This window comes from Centropristis striata, chromosome 2 (assembly GCF_030273125.1).
Source record: "Centropristis striata isolate RG_2023a ecotype Rhode Island chromosome 2, C.striata_1.0, whole genome shotgun sequence".
In the NCBI taxonomy this organism is placed as follows: domain Eukaryota; kingdom Metazoa; phylum Chordata; class Actinopteri; order Perciformes; family Serranidae; genus Centropristis; species Centropristis striata.
In genome coordinates, this window is record NC_081518.1 from 26770242 (window position 1) to 26796705 (window position 26464).

The 26464-nt window shown below is 38.2% G+C and overlaps 2 protein-coding genes across 6 annotated transcripts; one reads left to right on the forward strand and one right to left on the reverse strand.

Annotated features, from left to right (window-relative positions):
• Positions 1-1618: 1618 nt before the first annotated feature.
• On the forward strand, positions 1619-16265 carry cpeb1b (cytoplasmic polyadenylation element binding protein 1b). 3 transcript variants are annotated; one of them, XM_059354342.1, is made up of 12 exons: positions 1619-1756; positions 1995-2163; positions 4246-4467; positions 5634-5863; positions 7819-8071; positions 8180-8293; positions 9437-9541; positions 10707-10843; positions 11502-11700; positions 12748-12842; positions 13740-13820; positions 14800-16265. In XM_059354342.1, exons 1-12 carry the CDS (start codon positions 1742-1744, stop codon positions 14908-14910), a joined length of 1731 nt encoding a protein of 576 aa, XP_059210325.1. In that variant the 5' UTR covers positions 1619-1741; the 3' UTR covers positions 14911-16265. The 3 variants fall into 3 exon arrangements, with proteins under 3 accessions (XP_059210325.1, XP_059210333.1, XP_059210335.1); XM_059354350.1 differs by having other exon boundaries at positions 9437-9526; XM_059354352.1 differs by having other exon boundaries at positions 1995-2115.
• Positions 16266-19099: 2834 nt separating this feature from the next.
• Positions 19100-25867, reverse strand: LOC131993703 (small ribosomal subunit protein eS17-like). Of its 3 annotated transcripts, none has more exons than XM_059359711.1 (5): positions 25788-25867; positions 23948-24099; positions 20524-20629; positions 19932-19997; positions 19100-19224 (listed from the first exon to the last, which is right to left on the reverse strand). In XM_059359711.1, the coding sequence occupies exons 1-5, from the start codon at positions 25788-25790 to the stop codon at positions 19147-19149; spliced, it is 405 nt and encodes a 134-aa protein (XP_059215694.1). In that variant the 5' UTR covers positions 25791-25867; the 3' UTR covers positions 19100-19146. The 3 variants fall into 3 exon arrangements, with proteins under 3 accessions (XP_059215694.1, XP_059215703.1, XP_059215688.1); XM_059359720.1 differs by lacking the exon at positions 25788-25867 and adding an exon at positions 24732-24755; XM_059359705.1 differs by lacking the exon at positions 25788-25867 and adding an exon at positions 24591-24613.
• Positions 25868-26464: the final 597 nt, after the last annotated feature.

Consider the following 26464-nt stretch of genomic DNA (forward strand, 5'->3'; position numbering starts at 1 on the left):
GACAAGACAAAATATTCCTTTATTGATCCTCCAAGGGGAGAATTCAGGTGTTGCAGCAGCAGTACAGAGTAAAAACAGGTAAGGCAATAAAAAGGCAATAACAATAGAATAGTACAATTTGAAATAGAATAAAGATAAAATAAATAATATAAAGTAAAAAATTATATTTATTTTATACTATGTATTTATTTATTTAATCTTTATTCTATTTTATCTCAGAGAATGTCCAACATTGGGTTAGAATATTTTGAACAAATCATTTGTGATGGATTTCATTGATATGATGCAAAGTACAGGAAAACTTTCCTTCCAAATTCAGTATTTATTCGTGGGGTTTTAAAGAGTCAGCCACCATTTGAATGGAGTCTGATCTTATGGGCGACACTTTTAAATGTGAGAAAAGATATGATACACAACAAATATGAATGCAGGTGTAACATTTGCAAGTACAATATATTTTCATTAAATATGATATATTTAATCCAAAACAGTTGCAAAAAATGATTATAAATAGATTTTTTTAAATATTTTGATAATATTGTCCAGAAAAACAGGGGAAAGACTTTGTTCACAGCAGGAGAGATACATTGTATACAGCTTTTAAAGATATTCTTTATTTAGTAATAATAATATGGTCCAGAATAATAGTGGTGTACTTGTAAATGTTATTCATATTTGCATAGTAAATCATAGTAATTGTTTAAATTAGGTAAGGAACATCCCAGAACACACTTGGTATTTTTTTTATTTAAAAAAAAAAAAGAATTATGAATTTCATAGTTTTTTCCTCATATTAACTTATGCCGATAGATCAGTATGGCCCTATGTATAAAATTGGAAGTACACGTTTTTTGTGCCAATTAATACAATTTTAAGCATTCCAAACATGTACAAAAATAATGATAAATATAAAGAATATTTGTCCAAAAAACAGGGTAAAGCCTTTGCTACAGCAGGTCAGATAAGTTTTACAAGGCTTTTAATAATATTCTTTTTTAATATAAATGGCAATATGGTCCAAAAAACTGAACTATACTGGTGATGATATTAATATTTGTATAGTCTGTCATAATATTTGTTTAAAATTAAGTGGGACATATCCCAGAATGCACTGGGCAGTAAAGATTTGGATACTTGGAGTATATTTTAATAATAATATTATCAAGAAAACAGAGAGAAGCCTTTGCCTTTGCAGGTTAGATAAGTTGTACAATGCTTTTAAAATATTTTGAATAATATTATTTTATATATCAATGGCAATATAGTCCAAAAAACAGTATAGTATACTTGTTGAGTCTGTTAATATTTCTTTGAAATAAGTTGGGAAACATCCCAGTACAATACACTGGGAAGAAAATACTAGTGATTCTCTCCATTAAAAACGGACGATGATAGCATGGATGATAGACTTTTATTTTTATGACTGCAGTTATTAATATGTTTGGTAAATTCAGAAAATATTGTATTATTATTTATATATTCAATGAAACATGCACAAAGCTCAAGCAAGCTACTTTTAAAAATGATTATAATCTGTATTGACACGTGATTTGTAGTTTGTGCGGCGTGCTCTTTGATGTGTGTCACGTGAACAGTGGCCCTCGCGGCTCCGTCATTCGCCGAGCACACGTTCACTAAATTAAGACTAATTATCTGAGCAGCACACTTCATAAAAATGACATTTTATGTCTGCCAGCCGTTTTTATTGTGACGTTTCTCTCATCTGCTGTCAGTCCACATTATGGCGTTTTCCCTGGTGAGTTCAAAACTGGAAGAAAAAAAATGTGAATTTACTAAGTTTAACGTTCACAGTTGACCTTTTGTGTGGCATGAAATTACCACCGACGTCTCGTTGGGGCTTAAACTTTAATTCCTAGCCAAAAAAATCACCAGAGCTGTCAACAAACGGTCGAAAAAACTGTTTTATAGGTGTCTTAACGTTGAATTTGACTTTTCCCGTTAACTTCTCCTCTCTCCTGGTTCCCCTCCTGCAGAGAAACGATCCCCGCAGGCCCGACTGCCCGGACTCCGAGTCCCCGGCCCTGTCCACCTGTAGCAACGCCGATATCTTCCGCAGGATGAACACCATGCTGGGCAACGCTCTGGATTTCACCGGTGTGTGCACCACACCTAACACCAAGGGAAAGCCAGACCTGCTGTGTGGTAAAGTCTGTTTAGTATTTTCACCTCTGCAGTAGGTCGACCAGGCTGCAGAAAATAACAAAAGATTCGCTTACTCTCCTAGTGCATAAACACAAAGTCTTAGAAACACTAAGCTCAAGTCACACTGAACCTCACTCCTTATGAGGAAAGTTTGTGCAAAGCGAACACGTTCATATTTTCAGTTTAACCTGTTGTGAAATTAAATTTGTATTTTCTCTTCTATCTTCAATTTTACACTGTAAGGACTTCACTAACTGTGTTTCCATTTAGTTTGTGGAAGACTTTGTTGAATGCATGTGGTGGAGCGTTTGGGGCACATCTAAAATAAAAAAAGACATAATAATACAAAATAAGACAAGATAAAATAACATGCAATTTTTACATCAGTTTTGACCACTATTGCCATATGTGTTTTGGAATTGTAGAAAATCGAGAGCAGTATCATCATGTATGGGAGCAGTGTATCAAACAATTCAAATGAGACGAGACTGGGGCACAGGGAAGACCTTTTTTGAGGAGATATTGGTGTAAATCTTGAATATAAAGGCTAATGCTCACTCAATCGACCTCTGTTTGAACATGCAATCAAAGTTGATATAAACAACTGGTAAAATACGCAACATGTCAATATTCATTCATTGCTGTTGCTTTATAATGGTTTTCACATTTGTATTCATAGCAACAATTTAGACGTGGTAATAAAGGCCTCGAGAGTCTGTAAACTTCTGGTTTAAGTACCTTGAAAATGCTTAGAAACTCTGAAAATTACTCCAAAAACAAGTTACAATACAACTACTTTTTAACTGCTTTAGGTGAAAAGTTGGTTCCCCACCAAAGACGGAGCCACTTTCCGAGCCAGAGTCTCCATCTGTTAAACCTGCTTCACCTTGTCATTATCATTTGGGTGCCAGCAGCTGATTCATGCTGCATCGCCGCTCTGCAGCATTGCAGCACTTTGAAGTGTTTTTTTTTACCTCTACAAAGGGTGAGATTTGCCAAGATTTAAGCTCAGCGCGGTGCCTGCGTCCTCTGTGAATTAATTTGCTTAAGCCGTGTCCGTCGTTTGCTCTGGATGATATGATGTAAATCTTTGACTCTGCTTGACAGAAGCCGCAGTAAAACACTTGTGTAAGTTTTTTTTTTTTTTTTTTTTCTAGCGATATGAAAATTGTATCTTGACACAAGCTGAGCTAAACTTCTGCTGTGGCCTCTGTGTGCAACATCAACCCCAAGCTCGGTGTTGCTGAATCAGGGCTGCAGCTGGATGCTTTCCAGGCCTAGAGAGGGGAAGGGAGGAGCTGGCGGTGCAAATCGCTCCATCCTCAACATCTGATCAGTCAGCTGCTTCTGCTACAGCGAGCCTCTGATTCTTCACTGTGTGCACAAAACAAACTACACAACACAAATAAATGAAATGTTATTTCAACCCAGTTTTCTGATGTGCATCCTCAAGTTTAAAGTTCTTTTTTAAATCAAGTCTGCTGAGTCATTCGCTCCGACCATGCCGCTGTAGCTCTGCCCCTCGCCTCCCCCTCACTCCCCCCTCCTCCCGCCTCTGTCAGCTCGCTCAGGAAACAAGGCTAGACAGAGTAAGCAGCAGCAGCAGCAGCAGCAGTAACAGTGGCAGCAGTGGCGGCTGTTTTCCCACCGACTCGGAGACGTGCTGTGCCTACCAGAGAGGGGAGTGCTTCTATCAACAAGCCAATAGCTCTGACAGGAATTTTTCATTACACAGTTGTTAGGCAAGGAAGCAGGGAGGTGGGGGAAAGCTGATGTCATTAGCAGGGGTGTGCGAGTGCATCAGCAGCCATGTCACATGCTGCTAGGTGGGTCAGTGATGCGGACGGAGATGCATGGCAGTTGCACCGGGCACAGAGGCAGCAGGTTAGCTCCCCCGTCAGCCAGGGTAGGGGGAGACGTTGTGGTGATCGGAGAAGTTTGTTTTTAATCTGTGTGACGACTCTCTCCCTGCTCTTTTTTTGATGTAACGCAGACTGGAACAACAGTTCTCTTTAGCTGTCTAACACTTCCTCTCTCCTGTCTCTTTTCTAAATCTCTGAACTGGATCTTGGATCGGAAAAGAGTCGGAGCTGGCTGCGGTGGGCAGCAGGAGGATGCTCTTCCCCAACTGTGGTGGCATGCCCGGCTCCCAGGAGATGCCGTCGTCCAGGGGCCCGCCGGGTGTCACAGACCTGGGCCTGGGCCTCCAGTCTCTCCGGCTGTCTGGATGGGACAGACCCTGGAGCAGCCAGGAGTCGGACGCACACAACTCCCCTTCCCAGGTTCAAACCAGCTCACCCTCTAGTAAGTACCAGAGCTTTTTGTTTATCTGAATGTATTTAGAAATGACCACAAAACCTGCAGCTTCTGTTTGAACCCAGATAATGTCAGAGTGAGGTCGATAGTGGCTGTTTATTAGCTCTGTTCATGACCCCTTTAATTTCTACATTAGAGTTGACATTGTAACATCTGTGACGCTGTTTGTGAAGCCCTCATTTATATTTTAATATGTGGTGATTGGTTATTAACAACAGTCTATGGGAACAGGCTGTAGCGTCACAAGGGAGGATGATGTGGCAGTTTTGCTTTGCTGCATCTCCAGCAATCCAGTAAGCATAAAAACAAACCAGTGAAGCTTCTTTTCTTTCCCACAAACCTATATGATGTGAGATTTTTATTTTGTGAAGAAATTTAATGAATATTTAAGCACCTGTTGATCTGAACTGATGAGGTTTAGGATGCACAGCAGAAACAGTCCCAGTGAGCTGCTTCACATGCGTGATCACAGATGATGTAAATGCTGACATTTAGGCTTGTTAACTCATGATCGTTTGTCTTTGGAGACTGTATCGCAGAAGTTAACGGTGCCCCACTTGTCCTGACCCATTTTGTAGTGCTATAGTTTTGTCGCTGAATGTCCAACCCGATCCCAGCATAACTTCATTTAGCTTCAGCTTTCTAAACTGGGCCCGCAACAAAGTGGGACAGAGCTTTGAATGCGGCCTACAGCTGAATAATCCCCTCAGAGCCTCATGTTCACTGTTATAGGCCACGTATCTGTCGTTTGCCAGCTTGACTCACTTTGTTATCAAGGAGGAAGCTGCTTGTTAATACTTAAAGGCTGCTAAGCACTCACTGGACTTTGTTTTCAAGAAGGTGTAGGATCAGTTGGCCTCCAGTTTGCTGAAAGGAACGGTGTGATGCTTCTGTGATAAGATTGTGTTTCAGATTGATTGCAGCCAAAATCGGAAGTAAAATTGAAAATGCTTCAAGCATTGACTCGAGTGGTTTGTGTGAACTTGAATTTGCACTGCCTGCTGAATCTACAGATCCGTATCGATTTGTCAGAATGCAAACACATCCTATCTTCAATTTGCTCGTGAGAAACGCACTACGTCAAACGAGAGGTGATATCTCAATGGCTTCCCGAAATGTCTGAATCATAGACTAAATTTGTCCCTTTTCTCCAGTGCTCGGTATACTGAACAATCCCTTCAGTAGCATCCTGGGAAAGCCCCCGGGCTACCTGCCCCCGGAGTCCATGAGCATGACTGCTGACTTCCTGGAGAAGTTCCCCAGCATGGCTCGCATGGCAAACCGTCTCGACTCGAGCTCCTTCCTGGACTCTCGCTCCAGCAGTCCTGAAGACTCGGAGACCAGCGGCTTCAGCTCTGGCTCAGACCACCTCTGTGACATGCTGGTAAGAGATTATTATTATTATTATTATTATTATGTTTTATGTATTGGATTGTTTGTAGACTTGGGACAAATACACTTCCACTCCACCTGACTACAGACTTTATTTTAAATAACCAAATATTAAGGCTGGGGATATGGTCTTAAGTGGCTTGGGCCATCATAAGATGCATAAAACTAATACAAATGTATTGTATTCAACTGCAAGGAAAATTGGATAAATTGACACTAGTTCAAGCTTAAATTCAGTTCCTTTTTGTGCATTTTAGCTCCAGTGATACTCAATGCTCCCAATGCAGATGTTTCATCTTGAAATCCCTCAGCTGATCTAAAGGCTTTCCTGCCAGACTTTTCATGTAAAATATCTGCAGAAAGTCTTTATTAGTCCCACAACGGGGACATTTTCAGTCTTACAGCAGCAAAAATGCATAGCAAAAAACGGAAGCATCAATAAAGTAACAAATGGTAAACAAGCAATTTAAACCAGAAACATAAAAGTATCAACAATTTAAACAAGAGGAAATCTAAAAAATTGGGAACAATGCATAAATGTAGATGTCAGAAATATTTATATTCATCAGTGGAATGATAATACACTTATTTACAGCAGGATTGATATATAAATTGACCTGTTTTCCTGGTTTCCCCGCTTAAAGGTATACTGTGTTTTCCATGGAAATCCTGCAATGTATCAAGTCATGCAAAAATAATCCTTCACAATCACCTATGATCAGCACAATTACAATACAGACTTATTGACCTCAGCAATAGTCATCAGGGTCTAATCAATATATTGTACTATATCGCCTGTGTATTTAAGTGTTTATGTAGGACTATCACAAACATTTTCATCAACATGTTGGCATAAAACAGCAGGGTTTCCTCTATACATTTTAAGACTTGGGTGCAGCGCCTAAGATAAATGAACGGCAAAAAGAAACTATGCTGGGACACATTTTCTGTAATTTCTTCTCTTCTGCTGTTTTTCAGATGAGCTTGCTTGTATTTCTTTTAAATATTAATTTGCCTCAAATGCATAGTACTTCTAAACGGCACTACTGCTGTTTTTCTTTATCAACAAAAAACAGTCGGAAGCTCTCTAATGAAAATGCTACAACCAAACCCGACCAAACTATGCAAAGAAAATTGCATTTATTTTGACTAGTTCAAGCTTCCATTCAGTTGAGTGTCATTGACAGGAGCTTAAAACACACAACACTTCTGCACAGATGTCTCATCTTGAAATCCTTCCCGGCAGATTTAAAGGCTTTCCTGCCAGACTTTTGATGTAAAACATCTGCAGAAAGTCTTAAGTCTCACTGACATTATCTTAAATTAAAAGAGAATGGAATTTCACTCACCCAGTTCACACAGAATGGATTGTGATTGACCTTATAGTCCCCCTTAAAAAAAAACCAGAGACTTGACACCAAATATACAGACTTTTGGAGGAAGCTAGATTCAGAGCCCAATGGGCTGCTGGTGAAATGTTGTACAGTCGTTGTGACAGCATCTGTAGCAGCAAGTTACAGCATAGCTTTCAGATGAACAGTGTGGCAGCAAACCTGCAGGAAAAGAGGGAATAGAACAGGTGACTTCAGTACACCTCAATGATTGCACTTACTCACATGTTTACTCTTGTTGCAATGTAAATGAATCCCACTTTTGCAGACTGAGACTGCATGAAGGAGCTGCCATGCTTCACTTAGTGGATAAAACGTGCATCTGTTGACAAGAGCAGCAGATTAGAAAGTGTATCAGCGATGTTGAAATGTACATTTGTTAAACCATGTCATTTAGGTTCCACTTCTCCCTCAATGTTTGACCTTATCAGCTGATCTTTATTTTACTGAGCTGGATTTCCTTGCAGTAATTATGATTCAAACTCTGTAGAAGGCTCATATTTCTCCTGATGTCTCCAGTGAGCTACAATTGTCTAGACATGTCTTCTCTCTCCAGTCGACTCTGCGGATTTCTCCTCCCCTGCCTTATCTCGCATCAAACATGCAGAAGGATCTGCTGCGACTGGGCTCCCGACTGGACCCCCAGGACACCAGCTCTCCTCTGACTCCTCCACCCAGTGCCAGCCCCGCCTCAGCCATTTCTCGCCGGTGGCGCACCGGCTCTCCCTGGCCTGGTGCAGAGATGCTCGACCAGTCTGATGATACGTTCAGTATCGAGAGGGAGGCCCGCCTGCACCGACAGGCTGCAGGTAATTCTCAGTCTGTCACATTGCTGCTTGCACTGTATTCAGCTTTTAATGGTTTAGATTGCTGTAGCTGTGTGGATCGAAGTGACGTCAATTTTGGCTTTTATTCAGCTGTGAATGAGGCCACTTTCACCTGGAGCGGTCAGCTGCCTCCCAGAAACAACAAGGATCCTCTGTACTCCTGCAAGGTCTTTCTTGGTGGCGTGCCCTGGGACATCACTGAAGGTAACTGCTGCTCTAATTTTAATTTAGCGCTGATGAGCATCCATAAAGTATTTAAGAGAAGTTAATCTTACTGAGCAACGAGTGATGACCCCTTAAGGGTGCTTAAATGCATACTTTCATTATTATTATTCTGATTAAGGTAAAGTGTTGTAGCTGGATGTAATGTAAGCAGGAAGCAGAGTTGTTTAAATATTTTAAATACATTTGAGCCGTCGCAAACCACAATGCATCCTTTTGCACAGCAAATTTGACAATGCAAAGACTAGTAAAAAAATCTATCACATAATAACCAGTGTAAAGCAAATGAGCTTAAATCAGGAGGAATGGAAATAAAACCAATTGCGTCAGTTTAATTAATTTAAAAACCATAGCTTTTAGTGTCTACACATGCACAAATGGGATTCTAATTAAATATTTCCATCCTGTAAACTTGAAGTAAACATTGTGGTTTTCCGCCAGAAGCTAAAGCTAAACTTTTTATGATGCACTTTTTTGAGTTTCAGTTGTTTTTGAACTGTATATTTTAACTGGATGATAGATTTGTCATTTTGACATCTAGGTCCAAGTTAAGAGCAAAACAAGCTGAGCAAACATTGGCAACAGTTCATCACCAACCTCTTAGTCGGCAGTATCTGAGAAACACTGATTCTGAACATGAAACTGCTTTAGAATCATTTTTGTTTTTTAACCTATTTTAATCAGAGGAGCAAGTTTACCAAAAAAGCCAGGCCTATTTCAAAGAAGAATGAGCCTACTTATTTGATTTACCACATCAGTAATCACTCTCCCAATGAGTTTATGGTCTCAGCCACTAGTTTCAAATAAAATGGACGATAAAGCAGGGTACACTTAAGGACATGGCTACTTGTGGCCAGCGTTTGTGCATGCACAGAACAGATCGGGGGCAGAATAATGCTGCCTTATAACCAAATTGTAAAAAAAAACAACAATGTGGCAATGGACATGAACAAAGGTAGCTCACCCTCGCGCATTTTTAAGCAAAAGTACATCTCGGGTATTTGAGTATTTTCAAGCTGTGTCTTTATCAACTTTCCTCAACATCCTGTGAAACCAAAATTCAAATCACTTTTTGGAAACGAGACTTATTGAAATACCTGTTTTGAAACGTGTTCTTTATTTCAGCCGGCCTGATCAACACCTTCAGCGGGTACGGCCCTCTGACGGTGGAGTGGCCTGGTAAGGATGGAAAGCACCCTCGCTGTCCTCCCAAAGGTAATGTTGCTAAAGGTAACAACGAGCTGGTAGGCTACTTTTTTTTTCTACCCTTCATGGTTTCAGGGTGGCACTGTGGTGAGCACATGGCTTGATGGTGAGTTTGAGTGTTTATCTTCTAGAGCTTCTCTGGGTGGTGACAGCGGGGCTTAAATGTAGCAGAAAACATGGTGATGGATTCAAATGTCTCATTATGCAATAGACTTGTGTTTAAAAATATCAGTTTTTGAAAGCTTGTATTTGGATTTTAGAGGCATTTATTCAACTTGCTGGTCATTTGTAGTCAACAAAGAAGTTTGTTTTCAGGTCATTTTTTTTCAATTTCCTAATGCTGGTTTCACACAAACTGTCTGCATAATTCGAGAATTTTTTTCAAGATATGTATACAATGCATAGTTAATTTAGGCAGTAATCTGTTAAGTACTGCAGCTGTTAACCGCATATCCCCTCCCGCCATCACTTCAACAACACGGATGAAATTGTCAATTTGTGCAAATTTTAATTTGACAGTAACAAAGCTGCAATTTTGCCAGTCACATCTTTTTAAAAGAAAAGCTTTTCTGAGGCTTACTGGTAGAGTGCATACCACTTGGGACCTGGGTTTGACCTCTTCCATTCTTTCACTATCTAGAAAAGATATTTTTTGGCATTTTTCAGACTTTACTTATTAGTGCAACTTGACAATGAGAAGTATTTTTCTTTTGCTAAAACGTAGCAACTGCCAGAATGTAAGGCATAAATATGCACCATTGTAAAGTATATCAAAATCAACAGTGCCTCTTCTCTGCATCAAACGTACCAAACTGTACAAATTCACGGTTCAGTTCAAATCAGGTTTTCAGTTTCCCTCTTTTAGCTAAGTTATTAGATATTTTTGCTTGATAGGAAAAACAAAACTATTAATTAAAACATTGAAATAGTTGATTATATTATGCAATATAAGATATGACTATTTATCCCACAGTGGGGAAATTTAGTTGCCACAGCAGCTCAAGAAACATACACATATTGAAGACAAGAAAAAATGGGTCACATACATTCTATATACATACATTTCTATATTTTTTGTTTTCCTGAGTACTTTGCATTTGACAGATATTTAACACGCTACAATATATATACTATATAATACTGTGGGCCTGCCACATTTTTTATATTCTAAAGTTGTGTATCTCTCTAGGCTACGTTTACTTGGTGTTTGAGAACGAGAAGTCTGTTCGGGCGTTGCTGCACGCCTGCTCCCAGGACCCGTTTCACCCTGAGGACAACAGGGAGTACTACTTCAAGATGTCCAGCCGCAGAATGCGATGCAAGGATGTGAGTAGAAACCATAAACATGAACAATGCACAATTGTGCACTCAGTTACATTCCACCACTGATTTAAGTGCATTTACTGTAGTAGTTGAGTAAAGAGGTCAACAGAGTGGAATTTTAAGGCCGTTATTTATGATAGTTTATGGAGCTGAGAATTAGTCTCCTGAATTTCTCTGCATTCTAAATTGAAAAGTCTCTTGTGCATATAATTTATTTTACTGCATCAGATTTAATCAGTGAAGATTTAGAAAGTCAGTGCTGAAAACAATGTTTAATTGGGTATTCAAAGAAATTAAATGCTTCGTTTGGAACTGATTTTAAATTGTCTGAACTGCAGCAGCAAGAATTGAGCTCTTGGGGCTGATCATATTTCTAATCCTGTTCCTTTATTCTCTTATGTTAGAGCTGATCCAATCAAACAACTTGACAGGAAACTAACTGACTTAATTGTTCAAGTAATTAATCATATAAAAGGGCAGAAATTCACTGCTTCCAACATATCAAGTGAGGGCATTTGCTGCTTTGATTGGGGGGGGAAAACATGGTAAACAGATGTGGCCACACAGACAGTTCCTTAATTTATTCACAACTTTACCAGTATTAAGATTTTATTCATAGTTTTTGTCTGTCAAGTGACTCTTGTCCCTTTTCTGTCTTCAGGTGCAGGTGATCCCTTGGGTGATTTCTGATAGCAACTATGTGCGCTGCCCCGCCCAGCGTCTGGACCCCAGTAAGACTGTGTTTGTTGGCGCGCTGCATGGCATGCTGAACGCTGAGGCCCTGGCCAGCATCATGAACGACCTGTTTGGAGGCGTCATGTACGCTGGCATCGACACGGACAAGCACAAGTACCCCATAGGTGAGACCCCGAGTGTTGAGTAGGGATGGGAATAATTAATCGATCAATTTAATGGTGTTAAAAAATACAGATTGATTAAAAATTCCACGTGATTGACCAAATTCTTATTTTATCTATAACTGCGTGTCAGTACCCACTGAGCTGAAACGCAGCCGATCGTTCAGTTCTGCAGCCGTACGTCAATAAGCCAATGAGCTGCAAACTGTAGCTTTATCCAACTTAATTCTCAAACTGAAAGTTGCAATAACAATTGGAGTATTAATTTGTGCAAAACTAGCTTACTGTATCAAACCTTGCTAGCATGAATTACTAGGTTTCATTCCATCCAATATTTATTTAAACACAAAATGCATTAAAATATGCAAGATTACTGTGAAAACTAATCTACCTCTTCGGGGGCTAAAACTCCTTGACGTTATCTTTCCAGTTTGATCTCAGTTGAGTTAGTTTTATGATTGACAGATCAAGTCTCTATGTCCTTTCTAAATAAAAGCGTCCGTTATCAAAACGGGCTTTTGCATATTACTGTCTTTTATCGCTGCAAGCATACATGCGCAAAATAGATTGATTCATTGATTGTTAACGTTACAGATAATTGCGTTGGCAGGTTTCTTCCAAACTCCCATCCCTAGTGTGGAGTTGGATTTCCTGCTTATTAAAGTTAAAAAGTATGATTTGAAGGTGTAGTATTGGAAACTCCAGAATAAGTCAGATTTTTATTGGTCACCTGTGCATCTTCAGTCATTTCTTTGTGTTCAGGTTTTATTTTTAATCAATAGCTTTTTAAAAATTCAACAGTGTACTTGTTTATAAAGCAGAGGCTTCAATCATGCAGACTGATTTTATTGTGATGAATGTGACCCAATCAAGTTGCCATTATGGACATTCACTGTTGAGGCGGAATTTTATAAAGTTAATCTTTTGACATGAGGAATTGAGCCGTGCTCCAGGTGTAAATCATTGATGCATGTGAACATTGAGGAGACTGACTACAGATTTATGCAAAAACAGAAACCTACTAAATTATCTGACTTCTGTTGTGTGCAGGCTCTGGACGTGTCACTTTTAACAATCAGCGTAGTTACCTGAAGGCTGTGTGTGCAGCGTTTGTTGAGATCAAAACCCCGAAGTTTACAAAGAAGGTAAGATGTGCTGTGCTACATCACACTACTACTGCACAACATTTGAGAGAAAAAAAATGCAGCAGACTAAAACATGCAATATTTTCAAAGCCTACTTGTTACTTTGCATAGTTAGGTTAATGGAATATAATACATTCTGATTTTGCTCTGATTTGCCTGACCTGTATTTCTTCACTTTTGTTTACTACTCCAACTAGTATTTTGGCTTTCAACTGGGACATGTTTATATACTTAAATTTAAAAACTCCATATTCTCATACTCCACATGGCTGCTACACTCTTTGTTCCCTCTGTCTGAGATGCTCTATTTTAGCACCTGTGTCTTTAAGCCCTTCTCCAAAAGTCTGATTGGGCAGCATTTCTGGGACTTCAGCATCTGCTCTGTGTCTGTACCATCTGTCATTGCAGCAATGGGAATATTTCTAATGAGAAATATCACCGATAAATTTAAAAATTTCACAATTGCAGCAGGAATGTGATCTGAAATTGGAGAGACATTGAAAACATCTGCAAACAGGATTGCATGTTCTCATGATATCATGTAGCTACATTAATCAGTGCGTTATATAAATAAAGGGGACCTATTGTGCTTTTCCTGATGTGAATACTGAGTTTCACGGCTGCTGCTGTTGTGAATAAATGCCTTAGAGTGACTCTTTAATTTAAATAATAAAACACGAAAGGAAATCCAGTATCCTTAATTCAGCTTGTAAAAATGGCTCATGCAGCACATTCTCTTAAAGCTTGTTTAAGCATCACTGTCTTTCAAAGTTACAAAAAAAAACACTTCATCAGCAAGTTTTCACTTACAACAGTAGTGGAAGTGTTTTATTTTAACTCCTCACTTGCTGTCACTGCTGTAAACTGATCATCATGGCTTTGACTTTTCCCCCTCAGGTCCAAATTGACCCGTACCTGGAAGACTCAATGTGTCAAGTTTGCCTTCGCCAACCTGGGCCTTTCTTCTGCAGAGACCAGGTCAGTGGAAACTCATTCTCCATTTTAACCATTACAAGCTCGAAATCCACAAAATTTTTATGGCCATCTGAGAGCAAGAAACTATAGAAACTACAAGCATGTGTTATAGTGATCATTTCCTGGAGAGGTGGGAAAGAAATTAACTTTTTTTTTTTTTCTGATTGGAGCAAAAAACTGGAGTGACGATGGAAGCAAAAATACAACAGTCATTAACTAGCACTTTGTGAAGGGTTAATTACTGTACAAAGTTAATTGCTGAGATCTTGGAACACAGAAACTCAACAGTTTACCTCCTGTCTTTGTTGCAAAAGCTAACCTGAGATGTTAGTTGAAAATATTTTACAGACTTCCTGGTTCAACTTTGACTACCTGTCTCTACTGTACTTGTGCCATATCTGCACACATATCTCTTTGTACAAGAAAACTAACTCTACAGTGCTTTCATTTTCAGTTTTACTTCAGAAAAGGGTGCATTAACAATAAGTCAATCAACAGAAAATAATTGGCAACTATTTTAATGTATTAAAGTAATTTTTCATACAAAAATGGCAATGTTTTCAGCCTCATAAGGAGATTTTCTTTTTTATATCATAAGACTGAATATTCTTTGTTTTTGACCAAAAAACATTTAAAGACATCACTTTGGATTTTAAGAAACTGGGATGGACAGTTTTCACAACTTTCCTCAACTCAGTCGTAGTTTTGTTTACAACCTGGTTGTGTGACCCTGAAACCCCTGTCAGCCTTCAGTGTAGCAGCATTGTTGCATTTCCAAATAATGAAGGGCAAAAAATTTGGTTTTAACTGACCGCTGCAATGATCAATGCTACAAAATGACTGAAGTTGTAATAAACTGATGTCCTTTTGAATTAAAACACAGTAGCTCAAATTGATCACCTGAAAGTGTTGAACTAACATTGGAAATATCAACGTTTAATGTACTTTACAGTATACTCAATCACTTTCTGTCTGCACACAGGCCTGCTTCAAGTACTACTGCCGCTCTTGCTGGCACTGGCAGCACTCCATGGACATCTTGAGCAACCACCGGCCCCTCATGCGCAACCAGAAGAACAGGGACTCCAGCTAGAGCAGATGGATCCAAACACTCTGAAGGGTCAGAGGAAGAGCCCCTCTCGACGGGGGCGCGGCTGCCCGCCAAGGAGAGCACGTGTGCCAGATGTCCCTCTGTCTGAGGGCACCATGGCACTCCACCAGGCACTGGGATATCACTGTAGAAAATGTTCACTTTTGCACTTGCTACATTTTTGCTGTTGTTCACAGTGGCACTATGCACAGTGACCTTGTTGGGAAAGACAAGGGGCCCTTCACACTTATGCATTTTTCCAGACCTGCGGCCAGACAGAGAGAAGGGAGTCAGCCGAAGGTTAAGAAGTGGATGAAAATGCCATTTCTTTTTTTTTTTTTTTTTTTTTTGTTTACATGTGTTGCATAGTGAAGAGCAATCACGCAAGTCTCATTGCCGTTCATTGGCAAATGCCATACAGTGCCTTTAAATTTTTATTTTTTTCCCTGCTCCCTCCCTCCCCTACCCCCAGTTGGCATTGGTTTTTCCCGTGCAAACCAACTGGTGTTTCTTACTTTTGGGAGTTGAATGTTGGGCTTCATTTAACCAGTGCATTTCAGACATTTTTACGCAGTTTTATACTAATTTGTACACAAACGGTTTTAAGTCATGACATGAAAATTTTGAACAGAATTCTACCAGGCGGCTGTTTACGGGAAAACCCCCCACCCCTTTTTTATTTTTTCATTTTTCTCATACTTTTTTTTTTTTTTTTTTTTCTGTGGCTATTTTTAATTTGCCCTCCCAAATTTCAACTGAATGGGCACAAATTGTTGGAAGTACTTCTTTAACTTGCTTCGTTGGTCCAGTTATATTAAATGTATGTAACAATAGTACTGGATTTGCTTGAACTGGGCAGTCCATCATTTCTGAAGCACCTGATGGATCCTGTTGCGAGCAGCGTGAATGAACATTTAATTGTACATAGTTTGATTTTTGCACTTTTTAATTTGCACGTGTGGAGAGGTGGCAGTGGTTTTTAATCACTTTTGTACATCAGCAGGGGGACACGCCTATGTTAGAACAGCTGCTTGTTTCCTGTTGAATGTAAGAACATCCACTTAGCTGATAACTTTTATCTATCCAGAGCTTGAGTAGACCCTAGTTAATGATTCCACGCTTTCTTATCCCATTCTGCCTTCCTGTTCCAGTTGGACATAAATGCATAATAAGCTGTGTGCCAAAGACGAAGTGTCTTTTCTTTATCCATTAGGTTTGTCATGCTGAGCTTGTTGTCCCTTAGCCCAGCTGCTTTTTAGAGTTTTGAAAGTCTACCTCATTGTGGTCTGCCAAGTTTGCTGCTACTTACAGTTGTGGAGTATGTTCAGATTGGGCACAATAAAGGTGTTTAAGCATTACTGATCATGTCTTGACTCTTTATTGGTATAACTGTATTTGAGGTTAAAAATGAACTTCACGCATCTCCATAGTGTCTGAAAAACGGTGAGTATTTTAAAATGTGATCTAGTTTGACCTTGTCAAAACATCATATGACATCAAATTTGACAAAAACATAGTATGACATGAGTACATATAGAAAGAATTTGATGACTAATGTACATGCACAGAAATATAACTGCTACAGCTTGCACAATGTAAAATAAATTGCAACAAAATGCTCCCTCTGTTTAAAAAAAAAAAAAAAAAAGGTGCCACAATTTGGTTGACTCCATGCCACACAGATGTGAAGCAGTTATAAAAAACTGATCATACAACTAAATATTAGTTTAGTGATTCACAGGATTGCTAAATCCTAGAGACAAAAGTGTATAAAATAGTGTTTGTAAAGTCAACGGCAGACACTGCTATTTTTTTTTTAACACACCCCTTTCAACTAATTGTCCAATTCCACAACCTTAAGAGTGCATATCATGAATGCTGGGTCTTGATGGTTTTCTGAGAATCTACTGCACCTACTGGTACCTTGTTTGCCATGGAGCAATAAAAAATAAAAAACCTGGATTAATGTGGTTAGTGGCATTGGACTGCTATTATTTTGAACACCACTGTACATGTATGTACAGTATGTTAATATATACATGTCTATACACCATGCAGGTTTCATATTGAAAATGACAGCGAATGGCAACATGTACATCTTAAACTTTTCTGATGAATGTGCTAACGCTGGTTCCCCCCTGTAGGTCCTGGGAGATTGTGGATCCCAGAAACCTGAAGGTTCTTTATAGCAGACATAGTACAAGTCATGTTATACTATGCCAGAGAGATAAAAGAGAAAACTTCATAGTATGACCTAAAATTTCATGAAAATAACATAAAATGTCCCAAAAAAAAAGTCACAGTATAGCATGACCTCAAATTTAGTGGAAAAAAACATAATATAGTGTGACCTACAAATTACATAAAAAACAACATAGACCTCACATCCTCATGAAAAGAATGTCATCGTATAGTATGACCTCAAAATGTCCAAAAAAGTCATCATATAGCGGGGGCGGCTATTTGCAGGGGCAAGAGTGGGCAACAACCCCTCAAAAATGCCTTGCCCCTCAAATCAAATCTGCTGAAAAGGCACAAGATTTCATCCCAAAGTAATTAAGCACCAAGGTAACTACTTACTTGCTCGCTCACTCACTAAGGCGCTCACTCACTCGCTCGCTCATTTGTGTACTAAACAGTGATTGGGTGTTTACTGGGGGGAGGGTCTCTGCTGACTGCAGACAGTAGATGACATACAGCCAGCACACAGCAAGAAGCCGAGGCTTTGCCAAAAAAGGTCAAATTTTAAAATGACTAAAAATTGACCAATTCTAATCTTTTGGTATTAGCTACTTTTATATTTAGTTACTTTGGGAAATCCAAATAATAAAAAAAGTCAAACTTTAATATTTTATCTCTTGTCTAAAAATGTCAAATTTTAAAATGCCTTTTCAGAGGCCAACATTTCCATATTAAACATACTTTTTAAAATTGGTCTTTTGTAATATTAAAAATTTTTTGAAACACTGAATTTTAGGTCTTCATCAAATGTAAGCCATAATAAGTAATTAAGACATGAAATGTTTCACTCTGTGTGTAATGGATCTATATAATTGTTATTTTCACTTTTTAAATTGAATTACTGACATAAACTTTTCTATGATATTCTAATTTGTTGAGATGCACCTGTATAGTCTGTTGATACATATTAGTTTTGAGATGTCCAAAAATGGAAGAATAAAAGTCATACCATAGTATGTCATTTTTTAAACATGCCTAATAATGATTTTTTTTTAAATAATTTATTAGTCTGTTGATACATATTAGAGCATAGTTTGTTCACAAAAAGTCACACTATTTTTTTTTCAAAAATGGCCAAATTTGAAAATGCCTAAAATAACTATTGTCTGTTGATATATATTAGCTGTATAGTTTGTCCATAAATGACAGAAAACACCATATTATGGGATGTCTAAAAATTGGACAAAAAAAAGTCATACTATAGTATGTCGATTTTTGTCAAAAATGGTCAAAATTGTAAAATGACTAAAAATTACTATTATAGTCTGTTGATATTAGCTGTATAGTTTGTCCATAAATAACAGAAAACACCATATCATGGGATGTAGTATTGTAGTATAAAATATATTATCTCATAAAAAATGTCATAGTATGACCTCAAATTTAATGAAAAAAACCTATAAAGTAACATAAAAAAGTGTAGTATGACCTCAAAATGTCATAAAAAATGTCGGTTTAGTGTTACCAAGTAGTATAGTATGACCTTTAACTGTTATTAACAATGTCATGGTATATAGTATGACATAAAGAAACAGTGTAGTGTGACCTTAAAATGTCATAATACAGCATGACATGAAAGCCATGTTCAATCTGTTGAGAGAGCAGTTGTGATGACAGACACTGAACAAGCATTTTATGCAGGACTGCTCTGCTTCACTTCTGCTTCCACACATCACCACCTGTGACTCCTCTGCTGGCTTTTCTCCTCCATGTGCTTTGCTGATGACTAAAGCTAAACACTAATGTCAACAATAAAACATTATCAACAGAAAGTGAAAAAAATAATAAAAATGTCAAAATATTACAAATTGCACCTCTAAATCAATCCTTTGCTTTGTTGGGTGTTATTCATACACTATCTGGCTGTTGAAAAATGTGAAGGCTGTTCATATATCATTATGGAAACATTCATCATCACTTCCTGGTTTAAAAAAAAGAGGGGGGACAAATCTTATTCATAATTATGTCTCTTTATTAAGACGTTAATCACACATGATATTACAGTCCTCGTGGTGTTTTGAAGTTCATTCCAATAGTTGGCTGAGTGACTTGAAGGTTGGAGAGGCCACCGAAATCCTGCATGAGGAAGAAAAAAAAATTATTTAGGCAGATAAAGAGAGACATAAGTCATCACAAAGTTCTGTTATTCTGGTAACAATTTATAATAAGGGTACGAATTATATACTTAAGATCAATGAGTCATATTTAAATCCAGGCTGTATCATAAATCACTGTTGCTCACCACTGCATAATGATCAAGTCATATTGAATTCATGATATAGTCTGCATTTAATCATGCATTAGTTTAGAAAATGATTTAGAGAATTAATTTTTATCTATGTAAGGTCTGAAAAGTAGTTTAATGAATCCTGTTGAAGAAAAGCTTGTGACTGTTCCTGCACATGCAGTCTGCAGTATTGTCTTAAATTATAGTTTTGCAATCCAGAAAAAAATGATAAGTGCATCCCAGCTCAATGACCAACATAAAACCGCCATCATTAATGTAATAAGTTACATCTGGAGTTCCCTCTTTTATGTTTTTATGATCATATCTAAAATTAGAGACTTTCACTTATTGCTTCGAATCATCCATCTTTAAGAGAGCACACATTTGTTTTTTAATGTGATCAATAACTTGTTTTTACAAGCCAGAATGTCTGAGAATAGTCTGTGCAGATTCTGAAGGAACTTTAATTACTATGAGGCCACAGTGAGACTTTTCAGAACAAAAAGCTTTGTTATCTTTCACCAAGACAAGAAAAATAAACATGTTTTACACTTACCAGCATCTTGAGCATTTCCTTTGTGTCAGGATCCACCTCGATGAGCTCCTGGTCCAGAGCAGAAATCTAGAGGACGAGATAAATACAACATTAGGAGCTGTTTGAAAGAACGTGGAGCAGAGAATGGTTTGGGATATGTGGGTTGTTCTGCAGACAGTGGGAGGTAAATAAATAATTTCGCAGTAATCACAGGTAGCCATCGGCTTGTGCTGTGGATCACAATGTTGTGCTTTGTTTTTGTTTCAGATAATTAAACAGCTTGTGTTTATGGATATTTATTCTGGGAGAAACTAGATTATAACATCATTTCCAGTCAAAACAATTCTCACACAACAGGACTTGGACTCAGAGGTCAGAATATAAAACCTGCTGGTTATCACAGGAACAAACATGGACTTTTCTTTGATCTGTGACTTTTGTCTGTCTGTAAATTTGTGTAGTTTAAACTCGTTATTACACCTAAGCTGTTCCATAAGACCAGGGGACTCCAATGCAACAATAACAACTGTTTGTAGGTTTTCAAACAAAGTATCAAAAAGTCTCATCTCATGCAAAAGTCAGTGATAAAACAGAAGAGTGTGTGTGAACAGACCTCAGGGACGTAGTTGTCTCTCCTCTCTCTCTCCTCCTCCTGAAGCTTGATGGAGATTCCTCTGACTGGGCCGCGCTGGATGCGCTTCATCAGGTGTGTCACATACCTGAAACACAAGCAGGAACACGTGATATACTTAATATAGAGTATATATGAGGAACAAGTCATCAACACAATAATCATATTTTAGCCTGGTGTAGTTTGTTTACAAACGCTATAACTTCACTAACTTGCTATTAATGAAACCACTTTACATTGTACATTTCCTGTTTTAACTTCTTATTTAGTTTTATACAAATCCTTTATATTTTGCTTTCTAAACACTTGTCTGTACTTCTCTTCATGTGCTGCTGCAACAATTGAATTTCTACTCTGGGGATCAATAAAGGCTTATGTTATCTATACATTTATTATATATTATTCGCTGATTGATCATTTTGAGACACTTCATGTGCTACAATGTTGATCTGGTCACAAATCACCAAGTTTTCTGTAATTATAATTGCTATAAATCTATTAATCAGAAATTACTTTGGTAACTTGTGATGAACATTTCTGACACTTCATAGTCATCCAAATGGAAAAGTTTCGGCTGGAATTTCATGTATTGTATTACACATTTTTGTGCAACTGCTTTCAAGTTCATAATACAGATTGCTAAATAAATATTTTTTCACTCCAATTCCCCGAAACAATGAATTTAATGGGAAAGCTTTCAATTAGTGACCACAATGACCAGTCCAGTTTAGTCCGCATTTTGCTACATCAATATAAAGCATTGAAAACCAAAGAAATCAGCAACAACAATCACTTTGTGGTGTGCCACAGCTTGAGAGCACAAAACAGATTAATTCAATTAAGTGTTCTGCATTAAACATATCTTGAGAAAGCACACGACTGACCTCCAGCTGTACAATTTGGTGCTGAAGTCTGGTCGACACAAAAAGTGGGAGGTATGAGAACACTTTAATCAAAACACATAAATAACTGCAACACACTAACTTTATTAGAGTTAAACAACAGGCCAAGTTTGCCTCAGTTTCTTCAGCACAAACACCAATTAAATGTCTCCACAAAAAGCCTCCGTTCCAAGAATGGCTTTATTAAAGAGGGTGAAATGTTTAATTTAGTTGAACAGCTGCAGGAAACTACAGCAGTCCAGACCTCTGAGGGGATTTACTGCATGCTGACTCACTGTGAAATTTCTCTGCACTCACTTCCACTGACTACAAACACATCAGCGGTGGGTTGGGAGTCTTTACTTTGACATCAACACTGAGGACTCTGCAGGCTCCAGCAGAGACAACATCGTCTAATTCTGACAGCTGACCTACAAGGACCAATGTCTGAAAAATGTGAGAAGCTTTCTGCAGGTCTGCAACATTCAGACAGCCATCAGTCACTGTGTTTCCATCCACACAAATCACATCATTTATAGAAAACAACCGAACATTAAGCTGTGAAGTGAACACTGAAGTGAAGTCATTATCAGAGCAAGCATGACACAGTTTACTGTTTATTTTATCCAGTAAACTAGCAAAGACCTAGCCTGGCTAACACCAGACTAATCTCAAATGAGATGTGGTCTGGGAACCAGCCGTTCAGTTCTCCGTAGGGGAGGTGTGGTTTACGATCCTCCGGAGCCGTTTATTGGGCGCTTAGAATGTCTATCAAAAGCGTCTGTAGGTAGCCAATCGTATCAGTTATACCAGATGACGTAGTAGAGCTACAGAAATTGATGTTTGTTGTTTGTGTGTGTGTGTGTGTGTGTGTGTGTGTGTGAGAGAGAGTGTTGTTTGCTGCTTTGCTTCTCCAGTTCTCGCTTTCTGCAAGATTATTTATTTTCACGCTTTATCCCCCCTCATGTCATTCAGCCACACACATCCACTGATTTTATGGGCAATAAACAAGCTGCTGCGGGTCTCTCGGCGGCCCCGCTGTCCCCCGGCTCGTAGCGAGATAACCGGCGTTACAATAGCGGGGCTAATAGCTATCGCTAACGCCGTAACGGTAGCGTAGCGCTACCACTATTAGCCCAGCTACCGTAACGCCGGTGACCTCGCTACAAGCCGGGGGACAGCGGAGCCGCCGAGAGACCTTTCGCCTTTCAACTTTCTCTCTAAACTATTTAAAACACCATCTACAGCTAAAGAGAGTTTCGCGTCTGCTGCAGCCATGTTGGATCCGTAAGAAAACTACAAGCTTCCGTCTGCCGGGTAGTATGCGTCATCGTCTTGCCGTCCCTCCCCGTTCTGTGATTGGATCCCTAAAACAGGGCTAAGAAACCTCTCTGGTTTCCAGACCCCTTGGCAGTTCGAAATGAAATCGAGCGCGCAAGGCAGTCTGGGTATACCCAGGCTAACAAAGACCACTCTATCAGGCAGATTTTAACAACAATAAGCACAAGCATCAGTCACTGGGATGTTTACAAAACAATGTTCCAGTACAGAGGCCAGGAGCAGCAGGGGCTATATTTTCAGTCCTGTTCTTTTAAGATGTTTGATTACAGAATAAAAATCATGCCAAATCAAGAAATACATGACAGCTGGTGTACATAAAGACAAAAGAAATGTCTGTCAAACTTTTGCACTTTCTCATCAAACTGCACTTCTGATATAGGCCGGGCCAAACGATACCAGAAAAGACTGAGGAACAGTTCTCTTATTAATCAGATTTTCTTTGATACTTCTCAGTGCTCTGAAGGAGGTCAGTGGGGCCTTTCCCTCAGAGACACTGAGCGTATTGACAAGTGAAGTTAACAGGTCAGTTTTTGGACTGTTTGATCTTTTAGGATAACTAAGCTGCGATCAGGCAATAAGTGCAAGCTCTGCTGCTCTCTACTGCTGTGATTAGTACTAAGTTTATTATATTATTAAATAATTACTTTAGGGAATTGTAAGATAAGATTTATTTATTTTAAGCTGCCGTGCACCAGTATTGAGTTATGTTTGTTTCGACTGATCTTGCATTGATATAACTTACAATACTATAGGAAACTATGTTTTCCTCTTCTATATTCTCATTTCAATTGTATAATTACATTAAAATGATAATAGTGTGATTTATATACCATATCTACATTTTTGGGTCGTGTCTCGTTTTACAGTTGATTACATTTTTATTATCAAATTCCCTGATTCTGTCCGTGTTTTCCACATTGCACAAATCATAAGGCCTTAGATTAGATCATATTGCAGTTTTGATTATTGTGCAACCCTTTTATTTCTATGTACCCTCTTTCTAAAAACACTAATATTCCATCATGCAATGCAGTCTCCTCTGTTGACCCAAAACAAAAGATGACCAAACAAACCACATCACTTGTACTGGACAAATGTACAGCTGATGAACACCAGAGGAGTGTTGCAGGAGTGCATGTTTCCTGCAGTCTGAACATTTAAAAATAGCAGCAGATTTCACTCACCCTGCAATTTTGTTGCGCAGAGGCTTGCTGGGGATGATGGCGATCTCCTCACACACCCTCTTGTTGGTGTGGAAGTCGCTGCCGAGGCGCATGTAGTATTTCTCAATGATGACCCTGGAGGCCTTCTTGACTGTCTTGGTCCTGACTCGCCCCTGAAGAGAAAACCAAACAGAGGCCCTTAAGTTGAGAAATAAAGGTGGTAAAGTGGAGGAAAATCATGTAAAGTTGTGAAGTTTACACTGAACTGTTTACTAGTGGTCAAACTGGGAACATTTTTAGCTAATTTATATATCATTTAGTGACACCTCTAAACCAACTGTTTTGTCAAAACACAGCAAAATTATCGTGAAAGGCATCTTTAGCAGAACCATATCAACTGAGAAATGCATTTTACCACTAAAAATACACAGTACAAAGTGAAACATTTCCACTTGATTCTATCAAATTTGCAGATTTCATAAGATGAAATCATTGCAATTGCACCACAGACGGCTTTTTCAGGATACCTTCAGTTTCCCCATCTCACAATATAAGTGTTTAAATCTGTTTTCAGGAATACTACCTCTGCAAAATGAGAATTTGTTTATCAATAATGCAACCCGTTACCTTGAATTTTTAACTTAACGTTTTTTTTTTAACATACCTCCATGGTGAACGAAGAATTCAAAAACTGCGAAATTTCTCAATGAATCAAAGAGCAGAACTACATCAAAACATCCTTTTACAAACTCATGCAATCATATGCTCAGTACTTCTTAAACATGCATTTTTTCTAAATCCTTACCATTCAAAACACTCGAATAAACAGTCTCACATTTGCTCTACATTTTTGGATTCTCCTTTCAATGTGAGGGCATGCAACAAAAGGTTTTCTACAAGAATTCAAAGGAAAACAGGCTGGTAAATTTATATAAACCGTCATTTTGCAGGTAAAGTATAACAAAAAAAGCCTAATACAGACCTCCTTAAAGTGGGTATTGTTTATATTTTTCTTAAATCTAACAACCTACGATGCACACAGGCAGCAGATAATGGAGAGAGAAGCTAAGATTTTCTCAGCTCAGGTGAAAGCTAGCGCACACAAATTATAAAACAATAACTTTTGATGAAAATGGGACTTAAGGGACTCCACAGAAATATATTAACAGCAATTTAATCACTATCAATTACAAAATTTGGTCACACCTGCCCCTCTTAAAACGTGTTATTGCTTTTCAACCAAAAAATTTCAACACCAAATAAAGACGATAATTAAGATTAAACGTGGAGTTAAATTGTGATTACAGCCATTTGAGGTTTTGACAGGATAAGTTCATTAATAAATAATTTAATTTTTTTTATATTTGTCCTTAGGACCGTTGTCACTGACACCAATTTGAAGCTTTAAAAATATAAAGACTGACTCGATGATTTTAGGACAATTTTAATGCCAAACCCTGATATTGTAACGTTACTCCCGTCACCGTTGCCGTGTAACGACGGTTAAACCAGCCGTTAGAAAGGCTGACTTGCTCTTAAAGTCATGGCAACAGACTTGAAGTGACATTTATAAAGCAGAGAATATTAAACAGAATCAACCCGGCACTTTTAATTAAAGTAAAAACATGAAATCCGGTAATTTTCTGGCTGTTAGTGACCGTTTGGTTGCCAGTTAGCCAATAACACGGAAACATTTAGCCCGAGTTTACATATTTAACGCCGCTAAAGTGAGCCCAAATCCAGCGTTTATTAATGTTGGTGTCGTTAAAGTACAGATCGATGCTTTTAACCGCTCGATGTTTGGTCAGACAGTGAGGATTGAAGAGGATTGTGAGGGCAGCTAAGGTGAAGTGTTACCCACCATGTTGACTCGGACCGGTGGAAGAGAAGCCCCGGATGTTCATACAGGAAGTTTATCGTTTACAGCCGTCGCCGTCACACACATAGCGCCGTGGAAAACAGCGACGACTAGCGGTGGGAGGTGAGAAGTGCACATGAAAATAAGGCCAAAAAACAACACTTTTTCTACACGGCCTGTAAAAGTGGTGGAGAAATTCTTAAATCATTTATTCAAGTAAAGGAAGAAATGTCAGGTGAGACAAAGAATCATTGCAGTGCAGATTTACTTAAGTAAATGTACTGTAAGTATAATTATTTAATCACACTATATACTATTCTGGTGTGTGCTGTTATAGTAGATTGTGTTATTCTTCTAGTAAATATATAAAATATATATTCACAAAATATTAGATAAATATCTAAAATATATATTCTCAAAATATTAGATACATAAATTTAATATTTTGAGAATATATATATATTTTATTCATGCATTCTCTGTATTGAGTTAACAAATATTACTTTGTGTAAATAAATTACTCAATTAAGTTTTTTAATTTTTTGTATTGAATGTGAATGTGTATTAATTTAAAGTTTTAATCATAATCCAGGCGTTTCTAATTTGACAATTTTTCAACACACTATATAATTTAGTTTATTTATTATATATTTATTTATAGTTTATTTTCCCCAACTTTT

Coding starts and splice junctions, on each gene's coding strand:
- LOC131993703 (XM_059359705.1), bottom strand. Junction 19,998..20,523: donor GAGACAACTACGTCCCTGAG/GTCTGTTCACAC, acceptor CTCGTCCTCTAG/ATTTCTGCTCTGGACCAGGA. Junction 19,225..19,931: donor AGGAAATGCTCAAGATGCTG/GTAAGTGTAAAA, acceptor TTCCTCATGCAG/GATTTCGGTGGCCTCTCCAA.
- cpeb1b (XM_059354342.1), top strand. Junction 11,701..12,747: donor CAAGCACAAGTACCCCATAG/GTGAGACCCCGA, acceptor TGTTGTGTGCAG/GCTCTGGACGTGTCACTTTT. Junction 13,821..14,799: donor CTTTCTTCTGCAGAGACCAG/GTCAGTGGAAAC, acceptor GTCTGCACACAG/GCCTGCTTCAAGTACTACTG.